General features: G+C 38.0%; 1 protein-coding gene across 2 annotated transcripts in view; it reads left to right on the forward strand.

Moving 5' to 3' along the window:
- Nucleotides 1-14293, forward strand: part of BRF1 (BRF1 general transcription factor IIIB subunit) — a 319000-nt gene that overhangs the window by 259055 nt on the left and 45652 nt on the right. For both annotated transcript variants that reach the window (XM_070751063.1, XM_070751072.1), the window contains one exon: nt 3522-3778. In XM_070751063.1, coding sequence (XP_070607164.1) covers nt 3522-3778 — 257 coding nt within the window. The remainder of the gene's footprint in view (nt 1-3521; nt 3779-14293) is intronic.

A 14293-nucleotide genomic window follows, 5' to 3' on the forward strand; every position in this document is an offset into this window, starting at 1 on the left:
AATTGATAACATACAGAAGAAAGCCAAAACCTCTTTCCTTCCAGAGTTCCAAGCACAAAATAATAGATTTAGATTACAGAAAATAATATTCCAGTCCAATTGGAAAAGCTCCCAAATCGTTAGAAAAAAAAACCCTGATAGTGGAACTAAATATTCCAAAAGGTATAGACTTCTTTTCACTGGATAAATTCAAGGAGAAGCTGATTCAGATATCCCCTTAAGTATGTTGGAGAAACATTTTGATGTTTGATGGCTGGTCTGTTTCTATAGAATTGACATATCAGAAATATGGACTTCTTCTACTTTGGTATCATGAAAGGAAGGAATACTTTTATTTTGTAGAGTTTTTTGAAATCTGGGTATCTGCTCATATTGCCCAAGGTGATAACAGGGGCAGAATAGAGACACTGTTATTCTTTTTATAGATTTTCTTAAAGTGGAAAGAGCTTATTTTTATTAATAGTTTAAGGCGGCTTTATGCCATTGTTTGTGAAAAGGTTTTGTCTGCTTTATTCTGTAAACCTCCTGATGTCTCTTGGAATAGAATGGTAAATAAAATGAAGTTAAAAATAAATAAACGTGTGTAGTTAGAAAGGCTGCAAAACCCTGCCCTCTACGCCTCATTTCCACTGTAGCACTTTACATGGTTTTTCTTTACATGAACCCTTATAACAATGGTTCTCAACCTTTCCAATGCCGCCACCTCTTAATGCAGTTCCTCATGTTGTGGTGACCCCCAACCATAAGTCTAGTGCCACCTCTCCCAACAAAGCTTTAAGCTGATTGGCAGGAAGGTCAGAGGGACACCCCCACTGTAAACGCCTGATTGGTCGGATTGTAAAAAGAAGTTCCAAGGCACCAGAATAGAAGCTTTAGTTCCTAACACCATGGGAATTTTTTTTTTCCCCATGGTCTTAGGCGACCCCTGTGAAATGGTCATTCAATCCCCAAAGGGGTCCCGAACCACTGCCTTATAACAATGCAGGGAGAATTATGTTATAATAAACATATAGAAACATTGAAGCTCAAAATATTCACGTCTGTTTGTAGCATCTACATTTTTACTATTTTTTTTCAAGCTCATAGATATGAATTAGGCCCATCCTTTAAAAAAAAAACTTCTTAGGGTAGAGATAGACTTTTTTAAAGAACAAGACCACAGTTTTCAGGATACTGCTACCTGCAGTGGACTGATTAAGAATTTGATTTGCATCATGCCTTTAGATCAGAGGTCTTCAAATTTGGTAATTCTAAGACTCTTCAACTCTCAGTTCTCCAGCCAGCTATGCCCCCTGCTTTAGATGAAGTAAAGATTTTGGGCGATTCTTCTATTTGCAGATAGAAAGTGTATTTTCTTTCATTTCCAATTATTTTAGGCATAGAATTATGTCTTGTCTGGTCTGACCTTTGGAGTAAAAGTTAAACTGACACAATGCTTAACATTGAAACTAATCCACACTGTCATAATCAGATTGGTTGAATGGAATCATTTGGGAGCTGCTATCCATCTCAAGACTTTAGCACGCAGGTTGGACTATAAATGCTAAATAGAATCAATTCTAGACTGTGTAAATAATGCCTCAGGTGAAATAACTGGGTTTGCCTTAGATACAATAGGAGACTTGCAGCTGGAATTTCAGAAGGCCAATTCACACAGCCAATACAAAGTTTTCATAGCTCACTTCACAGCAGATTCCCATGTTTTTATGTGTAGAACTAACCCCTCATATAGGGATGCAGGGGGATATAGATCAGCACATGAACTATTGAACAAAAGAGAGTATAGTATGAATTAGGCCTAGGCTGGTAGATCTATTATATGTGATTCTCACGGTTCCATTATCATGTCACCTTTTAAAAAAAATCTTTATACAACTGCAAAAATATTGGCAAAAGCAAAGATTTTATGCTTGTTTACATATAATAGCTAGTAAATGTCAAATTATGCTATCTGCCTTTTAATATATAGCTTTATTAGAGATTTTTAAATGAGTCAAAGATGAAAAAAGTACAGAAAATGAACTTGAAAAAGAAAGAAAATGTACACAAAACTTTAAAAAGAAAAAAGCTATTAAAAAAACAAGTTCTGATCTTCTTTATAAGAATTACAAATTTAGCATTGTGGAGTCAGCACTCCAGAGTCACTCTTTCATAATGCAACCTGAGCTACATATATTCTCTTCTACTGAAACTTAATTTCACTCCTCTCCTTTTATTGGAAGAGATGGGCCTTTGCAGATCAAGTGTTTATTTTAAAAAGTTTCTTCATTTTGTTGTCTATAACAATAATAAAGCAGACTTTATTAGATTAAAAATAAGTCTAATAATTTGAACATTCTACAGACATTTATAGTTATTGACTTACCTCCTTGAATCCAGTTCAGCAGAAAATAAAAATATGCCTCTCCCTCTCAGCAATTTGCTAATCGCAGCTAGTTTCACTTTCAGTTTAGCACATGGAGTTTAGCACATGGCAGCCTCAAGTCAGCTGAGTGTCAGGAAGCTGATAATGGGTTGCTTTGCTTAATAGGCTCTGTTCTGTTTTCTGCAAGGAGGTAAATTACTGGGAGGCAGAGGCCAAAAGGTTGGGGTGGCTGGGTGGGGCTAGATTCGGTGTATAAGATGCACCCAAAGTTTTCATCCTCTTTTGGGGTGTGTCTTATACTCCGAAAAATATATTATCTTCTTATTAATGCCTCTTTCTTAGCATATGTATATAGCAGTGATGGCAAACCTATGGCATAGGTGCCACAGATGGTACGTGGAACCATATCTGCTGGTACGCAAGCCATTGCCCTAGCTCAGTTCCAAAGTGCATGTGTGTGCTGGCCAGCTGACTTTTGACTTGCACAGAGGCTCTGGGAGGGTGTTTTTGGCTTTCAGAGAGCTTACCCTCCCCTGGCTCCAGGGAAGCCTCTGGAGCCTAGGGAGAGTGAAACGCGAGCCTACTGGGCCATCAGAAGTTGGGAAAACAGACCATTTCTAGCTTCCAGAGGGCCTCCAGGGGGTGGGGGAAAGTGTTTTCATCTTCCCCAGGCTTTGAATTATGGGTTTGCGCACTCACGCATGTGATAGTATGCATGCATGCACTTTTGGCACTTGAGGAAAAAAAGGTTCACCATCACTGGTATATAGTATAGACATTGTCAGCCATTCAAAACAAAACAAAGCTCTTAAAAATGGGACTTGGAGGAAATCACATTTTAAAGACCTACATTTTGGCATTCATATGTTGATGGCCATTCAAAACAAAACTTATTTCAGTGCATCATTTTTAAGGGACAGAAAATTCACAAGATCCTATTCAAGTATTCAGCTCTGGATTCATACAGTATGATTCTACAAAGAATTGTTAATATCTTGCTAAAATTTTGACACACCATTATTATAACTACTCACTTACCCTTCCTGTTCACCATGACTTGTAATCTGAAAATGATCCAGTTGTAGCCCATTCTTTGATTTCAGCAAGATTATTCTGATTGCCCCTTAAAACTTCTATTCCTTATGTTTTAATTAAGCCCAAGAAATCTGCAAAGAAACGGGAACTGATCCAGGCCAGCACAGCAGGAGAGGCAATTGAAAAAATGTTGGAACAGAAGAAGATTTCAAGTAAAATTAATTATAATGTATTAAAGGACCTCAACAGCAAAGGAGGTAGCACACCAAAGAAAGATGATGATACCACTGAGGACAGCACCAGCACCAAGAAATTATCAAGGAGAAAGTCTCTTGTGAATCGGAATGTGGCCAGTTCGGTAAATCCCGTGGGAAAAAGGTACCACAGTTATTTATTGAAATTTGCATTGTAGTCAGTGCATCTAGACCTGATGCATTGTTAATGTTTCTTTGACATTGTAATAGTGTTCATTTTATTGTGATATGTGAGCCAGAATGAATGTGAAGGTCATATCAGCTGGCAGAATCAGTGAGGATTAATCATCACAGCCTGGAGGAATCTACCAGAAATGCATAATTCAGCTGCCAATGGCTTCTTTGATAGAATTGTCAGATGTGTTATGCTATTTCCTTTTCCCTAAATTATCAGGTTTTATATTAAATGATATGGCAAGCATGCTGAGCTAGTGCATGTATGTATTCCTTTCCATGTTAATATGAAAAATAAGTAGCTATTATCTGTTATGACATTTTGCAAGATTTGATTTCATTCATAGATATACTTTTACACCAGATGTTGGTTGCTAATTACTGACTTGCACATAAAGCTTTTTAGTAAACATTGCTTGTATTTTCCTAAAGTATGTGTGAAGGAAGAATCTGTTGTGCTAGCAGGAAAATAATTCCAATTTGGACATTTATTGCACTTGAAATATATGGGCATTACAGACAATTTACACATTTCTTGTTCTCTTCATGTGTCTGCGGGCTATAAAACTAATATCTGAGATCTGAGCTGATTTTGTTCAGTGCTCTTTCTCCCTGGCCATTGTAAGTTATTCTTTAAAGAGACAAAGTTCATTGGCCTTGCAGGCTCATCCAGGAGCATCTTAGTGGTATCCAGTGAGTTTCCTGAAGAACATCTTGCCCCAGTAAAGAATCTGTTGCTTTCTCTCTGGTTGAGATCTGTTCATCTGTCTCTGTTTCCCATCTCTATCAAAGCTAAATCTTTGCTGACTTCCTCTTCAGGGCAGGGCTATTGAGTAAATTGATGCAAAAGCAGAGAATGATGCAAAATGACAGCTAAGGCTCTGGGGGGGCAGAGGTTACTTTTGGCTTAGAATTTGTTCCAGTGCCTGGGTTCCAGGATTCATCCAGTGCCATCCAATTTTTGAATAGCTGTCAGCAGCCCCAAATATGATCCATATTGCATTGTTGCAGATAATAATGTATAATTTAGCAGCGCTGGTAGCAGCTGCTATCATCACTATTGTTTGTCCTTTATAAACTGGCTTGAAACTTTCAGATGAATGATAATTTCACTGTATTTACAATAACATAATCATACAAAGTGCTTACACACTTTAATCTGCTTTCTGTAATAGAAATTTCACTTTCTACCTAAGTCCTGCTCCTATTATTTCTGGATTCTGCAACTGAGTCTTCTTCCTGCTTACCGACTAAAGTCACATTTCCTTACAACCATAGCTATAGACAAACATAACCTGCTTGTTTGTGAAAACATTTTTTTACCAAATCACCTGTCATGAGAAATTTCATATTACAATCAGAAATGGAATTTTTTTCTGCTTCCCTAATCGATCCCCCCCCCCCCCCCAAAAGCTTATTTCCAATAAACACAATACAGACTGAAAGCAACCCAACTGCTGGGACTGAATTAGTGGCATGAAAGTTTGCTCAAAAATTGTTGTTGCACATATGATGCTTTAAATCATAATAGATATCGCAATGAACCGATCCACATTACTTGAGATACAAAATCTGCTCCACTCTAATGCAATAATCTCTGAATCCAGAACTTTTCTGTGTCAGGTCGCTGTCCATTGTCCATGAAATTTCTATGTCCATTTAGTCTCAATTATTGTAGCTTTAACCTATAGACCACAGATTCTCCTCCTCTCAGCTTGTAGCAAGGAAAAGTTATATGTTTATTTTTTTTATTTTTTTTTGTTTTCCTGTCGATTCACCCTGGTATGCCCAAATATGGGAGGGAACATACTGCTTTCTTTTTGCCTCTCGGCGCCATATCCAGAGCAGTTAATTTTTTATAGCTGACAAACTATATTCTATATGCATAACATATTTTTGCTGATAATGAAAAGGAAGGAAGACTAGTATAGATCTATTTCAAGCTATTTTGCTCTCAGTGATTCTACAAAACAAACAAACAAATACCCCATATAACTCTTCCCTGGTACAAGCTGAGAGGAGGAGATCCTGTTGTCTAGAAATTAAAGCTACTGCCTTACAGGTAGACTCCCCAGGTTCAAATCCCACTAAGGATATGGCTAGCTGATGAGAGCAAAGTAGCTTGAAATAGATCTATACTAGTCTCCCTTATTTTTCATTATAAGCAAAAATATTTTACACATATATACTTACGTTACATCTATATATCTATATATACATCTATATATCTATATCTATCTATCTATCTATCTATCTATCTATCATCTATCTATCATCTATCTATCTATCTATCTATCTATCTATCTATCTATCTAACTATCTATCTATCTATCTATCTATCTATCATCTGTCTGTCTGTCTGTCTGTCTGTCTGTCTGTCTGTCTGTCTATCTATCTATCCATCCATCCAACCGTCTGTCTGTCTGTCTGTCTGTCTGTCTGTCTGTCTGTCTGTCTGTCTGTTATCTATCTATCTATCTATCTATCTATCTATCTAACTATCTATCTATCATCTATCTATCTATCTATCAATCATCTATCTGTCTGTCTGTCTGTCTGTCTGTCTGTCTGTCTATCTATCTATCTATCTATCTATCTATCTATCTAACTATCTATCATCTATCTATCTATCTATCTATCTATCTATCTATCTATCTATATGAGTTTTTTTATAAGCATATGTTGTCAACCATTATGATACAAAATAATGAAATGGGCATTGTGATTTAACAGGGGAAAGTGTTGGCTTTTTTATACTTGCATCACAACATCAAACACATATGGAAGTCACAGCTTTTGCAACATGATACCATATTTCATCATCTCCTCCTCCACATGGGTGCCTCTGTGGCAGTCTTATTTGAAATGCTTGGACAATGAGAGTCCCTCTGTAAAGGAGATGGGCAGAGGGACAGATAGACAGACAGATTTTAGTATTATGACATAATAGAACACTTTCAGAGAAAATTGGGAGTGATTTTTTTCCATCAGAATGAGCAATTAGCAGTAATAGCAAACAGTTTTTTGTACTCTTGCAGAGAAACCTGTATTGAGATATCTATCAATAAAGACATTCGGGGTTAGCTTGTCTCAAAGGTGATTATATCTTTATAGTTCAGAGCTTAATTACATATTTATCAGCAAAGCACTCCAAATTCAGTCTTCTAGCATCACCACTGAAAAGGATATCTTTGTAGTATGATTAAGGAATATGCTTGGCTGAAAACCTGAACAGCCACTACCTCCCAAGAATGGACCATACTGAGGTGAACAAACCAGTGGTCTGATCTAACAGATGGTAGCATCATAGCATGTTGAAAAAAGTTGCATTTTTTTGCAATGTGGAAAAAGCTATTTCAAGTCTAAAGACTATTTTGAATTTCTTAGAATTAAAGATTTACAGCAGTCTTTTTTTATTATTTTCTTCCATTATTGTAACTGCAATACCTTATGCATGGTATTAATTCATTCCTTTGTTCAGCATTATTTCAAGATGTAATGCATAATTCCTTTGTTCAGATTTGTTTCGTTTGAGGTGTTAATAGATAAATGCATTTTAGCCATATAATAATCATGGTAATTTATGTGCAATTAAGAACAAAATGTGCCCTACTTCTCATTTGACAATGAAACTCCTCGTGTGTCTCCATCCAGAAATTGTTAGTACAGATTGTACTGTCTAATTTCTAGTGATTAACAATCTTCTTGGATTTAGCTTAGATACCTTAAATGTTGAGTAATTTTTAACTGGCAGAAGAAGATGGCTGTCTAATAACCAACTCTAAGGTGCAGGTAGTTTAACTAAAAGTCAAACTTTCTCCATTATCTAATGTTGCGGATAATAATTGCTATGTTTGCACACAACAATAGAAATCCAGAATTGTACTAATTCCTAACTTCCAGGAGGCATCAATCCTGCACACAAGAGTAGCTAAATTAACCAGGAATGAGAGTCAATGACAAGATTCTTATCTGTAGCAAGCTAAGATTTTTTAGAAATCTGTTTTACCATTACTGAAGTTAGCTAGTGACTCCTTATCAATACATGTGGTGATGCAGAATTTGTAGAATTACCTTGATTTTAGTCTATCTAACAGAGATGAAATCCAGCAGGTTCTGGAGAACTGGTAGCACAAATTTTGAGTAGTTTGGAGAAGTGGCAAATATCACCTCTGGCTGGCCCTAGAATGGGGTGGCAATGGAGATTTTGCAGTATCCTTCCCCTGCCACACCCACCAAGCCACACCATGCCCACCAAGAGACACCCACAGAACTGGTAGTAAAAAAAAAATCAGGTTTCATCTCTGCTATCTAATGCAAAATTGTCTTTCTCTTCCATTGTTAATGTTAACAAGAATTTAGCACTGTTTACATGGGGTGCCCATGGTTTTTAGCTTCCTGGACATCTACAATTAAGTTTGAGAAATTGCAAAAGAGAATTTGATGAACATAAAGCAAGATAAACAAGGTAGACTCCTCCCGAAAATTCACAGGTACAAATTTCAGACACAGACACGTTTGAAAATTCAAAACAATGTTCTTTATAATGAAAATTCACTTAAACTAAGCCTTCTTTTTGTATAGCAAAGAGCACTCATCTCCAAACAAACTGGTAATTTGTACAAGTCCCTTATCAGTTCTGTGATACTTAGCTTGCAGCTGTGAGGCAATTCACCGTCCTTCTTCTTTCACAAAGTGAAACACACTTTGCTCTGGTTTAGTTTCAAAGTGGGGAAAAAATCAGCACACAAAAGGTCAAAGTCAGCAAAGCAGGCACGAAACACAACGATCAGATAATTCTCCACAATGGCCAAACCCACAGGCTGCTCTTTATAGTAGCCTCACTAATTACCACAGCCCCACCCAACCACAGGTGGTCTCATTTTCTTTGATAATAATCTCTCAGTTGTTGCTGCCTATGCATCGCTCTCCGCATGCGTGGCTGTATCCTTAACTCTTGTTCTGAATCCAAGGAGGAGCTAGATAATTGATCTCCTTCTGAGCTGTCTGCCCCACTCTCCTCCCTGTCACTCATGTCTTCTTGGTCAGAGGAGCCTTCATCATCAGATTCCACCGGGGGCAAAACAGGCCTGCAGCATGTGGATGTCTCCCCCACATCCACAGTCCTTGGGGCAGGAGCTGGGCCAGAGCTAACCACAACAAGTATGATTGCTGAGAGCCGAAGATTATTTCTAGGGAAGGTGGTTGAACTGCACCAATGTAACTCTGCATTGCACAGTCCCAAATCCTCTCCATAGAAAGACAGAGAATAGTGTGTTTTGAATTTCAGATTTGCTAGTGGGTATAGAAAACTAAGTGTAATTTGTACAATTTTTCCTTACTATCTTTCTTGCTACCATAGTCTCTTAGATTTAAATGCTATTGTGCAATATACGGTAATAATGAAATAATAAATGTTTGGGAAAATGTTTGCTGGTTTGGAAATACTTATGGGACTTCAGGAATGACATTTTAAGGATCAAGAAAAACTTTTAATTCCAATGTGTTTTCAAAGGCTAATTACATACAATAGGATTTGTTTTATCACAAGTGGGATACAATTATCTGTTTATTTTAAAAAGGCAAATGACGCAAGATACTCTGGCAAAATACCAGATATACCCATAAATTTGGGCATTAATAAAGAGAGGTGTGCTTGTGTGGGTGAGAGAGGGAAAAGAGAGAATATGTTTATGTAGATTCAATTATCTGTAAATATGTTTTAATTACATTTTTTCTGTATGTAATTGGAATCTGTCTAATAGAAAAAAGGTCAAATATAATTTTCACACACAAAATGCTTCGTTTTAAGCATTTCCCTTCTACTGGCTGTATTCAATTTCTGCCAGTGCTTACTGTAGCTAAACATCATCAATTCATTCCCCATTCTTTTTATTTTTATCTTAACTCTTACCCAGGTTGTGAAGCATGGGATATTATTCTTGGCTAAGTGTTATAAATATGTGGTTTAAAAAGACATTCCTTTTATAAATAGGGCAAAATTAATATCTGTTCCATGTTTAATTTTTCATGAGTTTTTCCAAGCTCGGGGAAATAGACTATGATGTCTAGTGAAATTTTAGCATATTACGCTTAAACTGAATTCCTTATTACATTGTTTTTGATCTGTTATATCAAATAAATCTGTTAGCAAAGGATTGTTGAAATCCTTATCGTATAAAAAAGGTTTTTCTATTTCATGGTACATGAAAATAGCAATATGTGAAGACAGGCAATATTATAAAAGGAATAAATGCATTGTGTTAATCTTGTCAAAATCTAGGAAGAAAAGAAGTAGATTTGCAAAAGACATTGGAAAGTTTTACAACTGAAGCTTCTTTTTATGTGTGCATTACAGGCTTTGAGAGGCTTCATGCGGGAAAAGATCAAGAAATATTTTATTAGAAGACTGAATTTGAATATCAGGCTTATCCTCACATTGTTCTTGCTCTTATCAGAGATAGGTTTTAGACATGAGTTTTAGAGTACTACTCTTTGTATTTTCATAAATGTATTATTTATTTATTTATACTTTTACTCCATTTTTACCACTTTATTAGTAACTCCGAGACCTGCTGCACAAATCCCAGCGACTGATTAGGTCCCCACAGAGTGGTCCTTCTCCGGGTCCCGTCAACTAAACAATGTCGGTTGGCGGGCCCCAGGGGAAGAGCCTTCTCTGTGGCGGCCCCGACTCTCTGGAACCAGCTCCCCCCAGAGATTAGAACTGCCCCTACCCTCCTTGCCTTTTGTAAACTCCTCAAAACCCACCTTTGTCATCAGGCATGGGGGAACTAAGATATCTCCCCCGGGCCTATATAATTTATGTATGGTATGTTTGTATGTATGTCTGCTTAAAAATGGGGTTTTTAAAAATATTTTAAATTGTAAATTATTAGATTTGTCATGAACTGTTTTATTGTGTTGTGAGCCGCCCCGAGTCTACGGAGAGGGGCGGCATACAAATCTAAATAATAATAATAATAATAATAATAATAATAATAATAATAATAATAATAATAATAATTTTTAAAAAAACTCAAAATGATGAGCATATATGAATAGAAGACAATATTCTGAGCAATTTTAGAATTTATGTACTTCCCGCGGTTCTGGATTCTGCTATTGCAGGTTTGTTCAGGGAGCGCTACATATGCGTGGTACTAAAAAAAGCTTCTGTGCATGTGCAGAAACCAAACAAAATATGATGACAATGTCTATGGCGGTGCCAAAAGAACCGGCTTAAAGACTTGGCAGGCCTGGGTCACTGCTGGTTCCAACGACCCAGGCCACCAAGTTACTAATGGTTCTGTAGAACTGGTTCAAACTGGAAGGCACCCACCTCTGCTTTGGGGAGCTGTAGAGTTCTGAAACTACATCCTGTCCTTTTCCATGCTCACTTTCATTTTGGTTTTATTACAAATTGCTTCACTATTTTTATTTTTAATTCTTTATTATGTTGGAGGCTCTTTGTTGAGTCCTCTTTACCCACTTCTATTACCTATCTCCATCAAAATCATCCTGTACTTTCTCCATTTCTTTTAATCTTAACTGTTCCTGGTTCTCTTTTTCTACATTCTTTGTAATTTTCCCTTTTCTCACTATACATTTGATGCAGTATATTTCTAGAATGCTATTTTTTTTTTGCAGCAGTTATTCTGCTATATATTCATTTTTTCTTATCCAAAGGCTCTTTTACTTTATAATTCTACCAAGCATCTTTTTCATACTTCACATTAAGTACTTACCCAGCAGCTGTGAAGAAAATTCACACCCCTTCTTCTTCCAATGAAGTGAGACACAGAGACACAGGTTGCTCTGCTTTGGTTTCAAAGGCGTGAAAAAGCAACAAGTCCAGCACACAAGATTCCTGACAACTGCGAACAGATATTCTTCCACAATGGCCAAACCGACATGCTGCTATTTATAGCAGCAGCCCTAATTACTGGAGCCACACCCAAACACAGGTGGCCTCCCTTATTTCCTGTAATATGTTCTTACTTGGTCTCTTCTACGCATAATTCTGCACTTGCGTGGGTCCAAAATGTCATCATCTGAATCAATGGAAGATAAGGGAGATTGACTGCCTGGGCTGTGTGCCAAGCCCTCCTCTGCCGAGTCACTCCCACCTTCTTCTTCGTCCGAGGAAACTAAACTCTGAACTGATTCTGTCGGCAATAACACAAGCCTGTGACATGTTGAATTTCCCCCTGCATCCACCTCCCCATTCCCTGGGGCAGGAGCTGGGCCAGAGCCAACCACAACAGTTAGTATAACGGTATGTGTCCCCGCCTGTCATACGGGAGACCGGGGTTCGATTGCCCGATGGGGCTGTAGGTTGGAAGGCCAGAGACCCTGCAGAGGAGCTTCTTCCGATCCTCTTTCTGCAAGATTCCCAGCCTTAAGCTTTTCAGTCACTGCACTGACTCAGAAGTGGTCAGCTCCCCTTGGTTGACTTAGTTACTATGCCTATGCATTGGCTGACCTTGTTAACATGGCTCTCTTAGCAACATACATTTTGCTCAATTGTGGTAGTAAGTTGAAGACTATCTATATAACAGAGTACTTCTCTCTTCCCCCCACTTCTGGATCTCATTCACTCAGAATGTTGTGCATTTTTTCCTCAAAGACATATTTAGATCTCCCATTATCATCATTATCATGCATATAACACACAATTATAAACAACTGATGAATTGAACAACATATATCCATAACAACCTTGCTCACTAATTCATACATCTATACCTTTACTGTTCTGTGCATATTCATTAATTTCATTCAACAAGATAAAATCACCTCCATTCAGCCTCTACATACAGTACTCTCCTTTCCCTTAATTTGCAGATCCACAATAGTATTGTTTTTCTTCATTTCATTTTTTTTTTATTCATGCTTTTTACCATTTACTCATTACAGATTCCAAGTTGAATTTTTCTTAATGTCATGATTGTCGTAAAGCGACCTATGGATATTGACTTCCATTGCCCAATAAGATAGAGAAGTCATAGACTAGGTCAGTGATAGCGAACCTTTTTTCCCTTGAGTGCTGAAAGTGCGTGAGCAAACACTATCGTGCCTACGTGAGTTCCCACACCCATAACTCAATGCCTAGGGCAAAAATTGCCTCCCCCTGCCCCCCCCCCCCCCGAAGGCCACTGGAGGCCAGAAACAGCCCATTTCACAACTTCTGGTGGCCCTGGTAGGCTCATTTTTCACACACACCCAGGCTCCAGAGAAGGGCAAATACAATGCAGAGGGCAATAACGCCCTCCCCCATCCCCCGGAGACCCTCCAAAAGCTGAAAATGCCTTCCCAGAGCCTCCGTGCAAGCCGAAAATCAACTGGCCAGTGCGTGCATGAGAGCTGGAGCTAAGCTAGGGCAAGGGCTCACGTGCTGGCAGATATGGCTCCGCATGCCACCTGTGGCACCCATGATACAGGTTCGCCATCACTGGACTAGGTTATAGCTGTAATCAAAGCTAGGTCATAGAAAATGATCTCTGCCAATGGTAGGAAAATACTGTTCAGTTTTAATACATTTGAACCAGTATCCTGCAGATGCAACTAACATCCTCCTTTAACCCAAATCATTCAGCTGTTCTATGTAAGTTAAGATCTTCATGTAGAGACCACTTTGAAAACAATATCCTTTTGTCTGCATTTTACCAGATACCATTAGCATTTAGATTTATATACTGCTTCACAGTCTTCACAGTCCTCCCTAAGTGGTTTACAGAGAGTAAACATATTGCCCCCAATGATCTGGATCCTCATTTTACCGACCTTGGAAAGATGGAAAGCTGAGTCAACCTTGAGCCTACTGAGATTCGATCTGCCAAACTGCTGGCAGCCGGTGATCAGCAGAAGTAGCTTGCAGTACTGCGCTCTGACCACTGCGCCACCATGGAAGTATAAACAGTGTGCTGACATATACTTAAGAATGTTGGGCCAGTAAACATAATTGGAACTATAAGATTATATCTCAGATATTCTAATAAAATGCTTGCCATTGTTGCCTTTTTAGAAAATGCTCATTTATTAGTAGGCAAACTGATAACCCTAAATTCCCCCGACCCCACAGTAATCTCAAAGACGTCATGTTCCCTTTTGACATTTTTATTGTAGCTATACTTACAAACAAAACATTTTTTCTTTCTTTCAATGCCCCTGGGGTGACTCCAAACAAAACAAAATCAAACAAAACCAGCTGATGCACGGAGCCTTGCAGACACCAAAAGAGCTATTGCTCTGTTGGCAACAGATGCCTAAATGAGGAGTAATTTGCAGTACTAGTCAGATCTAAATAAACTTTGTGTTGTTTTCTTGTGTGCTTTTCTTGTACTTTTTCAAAACTGGACTTTCTCTGTTTTTGTGCCTTCAGTTCTGACTAAAACGCGGAGAATGGAAAGATTTATATTCCTTGTAGCCATCTGATCAGTAGCACACCAAAAGAGTGGGGCCA

Source organism: Erythrolamprus reginae, chromosome 1, assembly GCF_031021105.1.
Source record: "Erythrolamprus reginae isolate rEryReg1 chromosome 1, rEryReg1.hap1, whole genome shotgun sequence".
In the NCBI taxonomy this organism is placed as follows: Eukaryota; Metazoa; Chordata; class Lepidosauria; order Squamata; family Dipsadidae; genus Erythrolamprus; species Erythrolamprus reginae.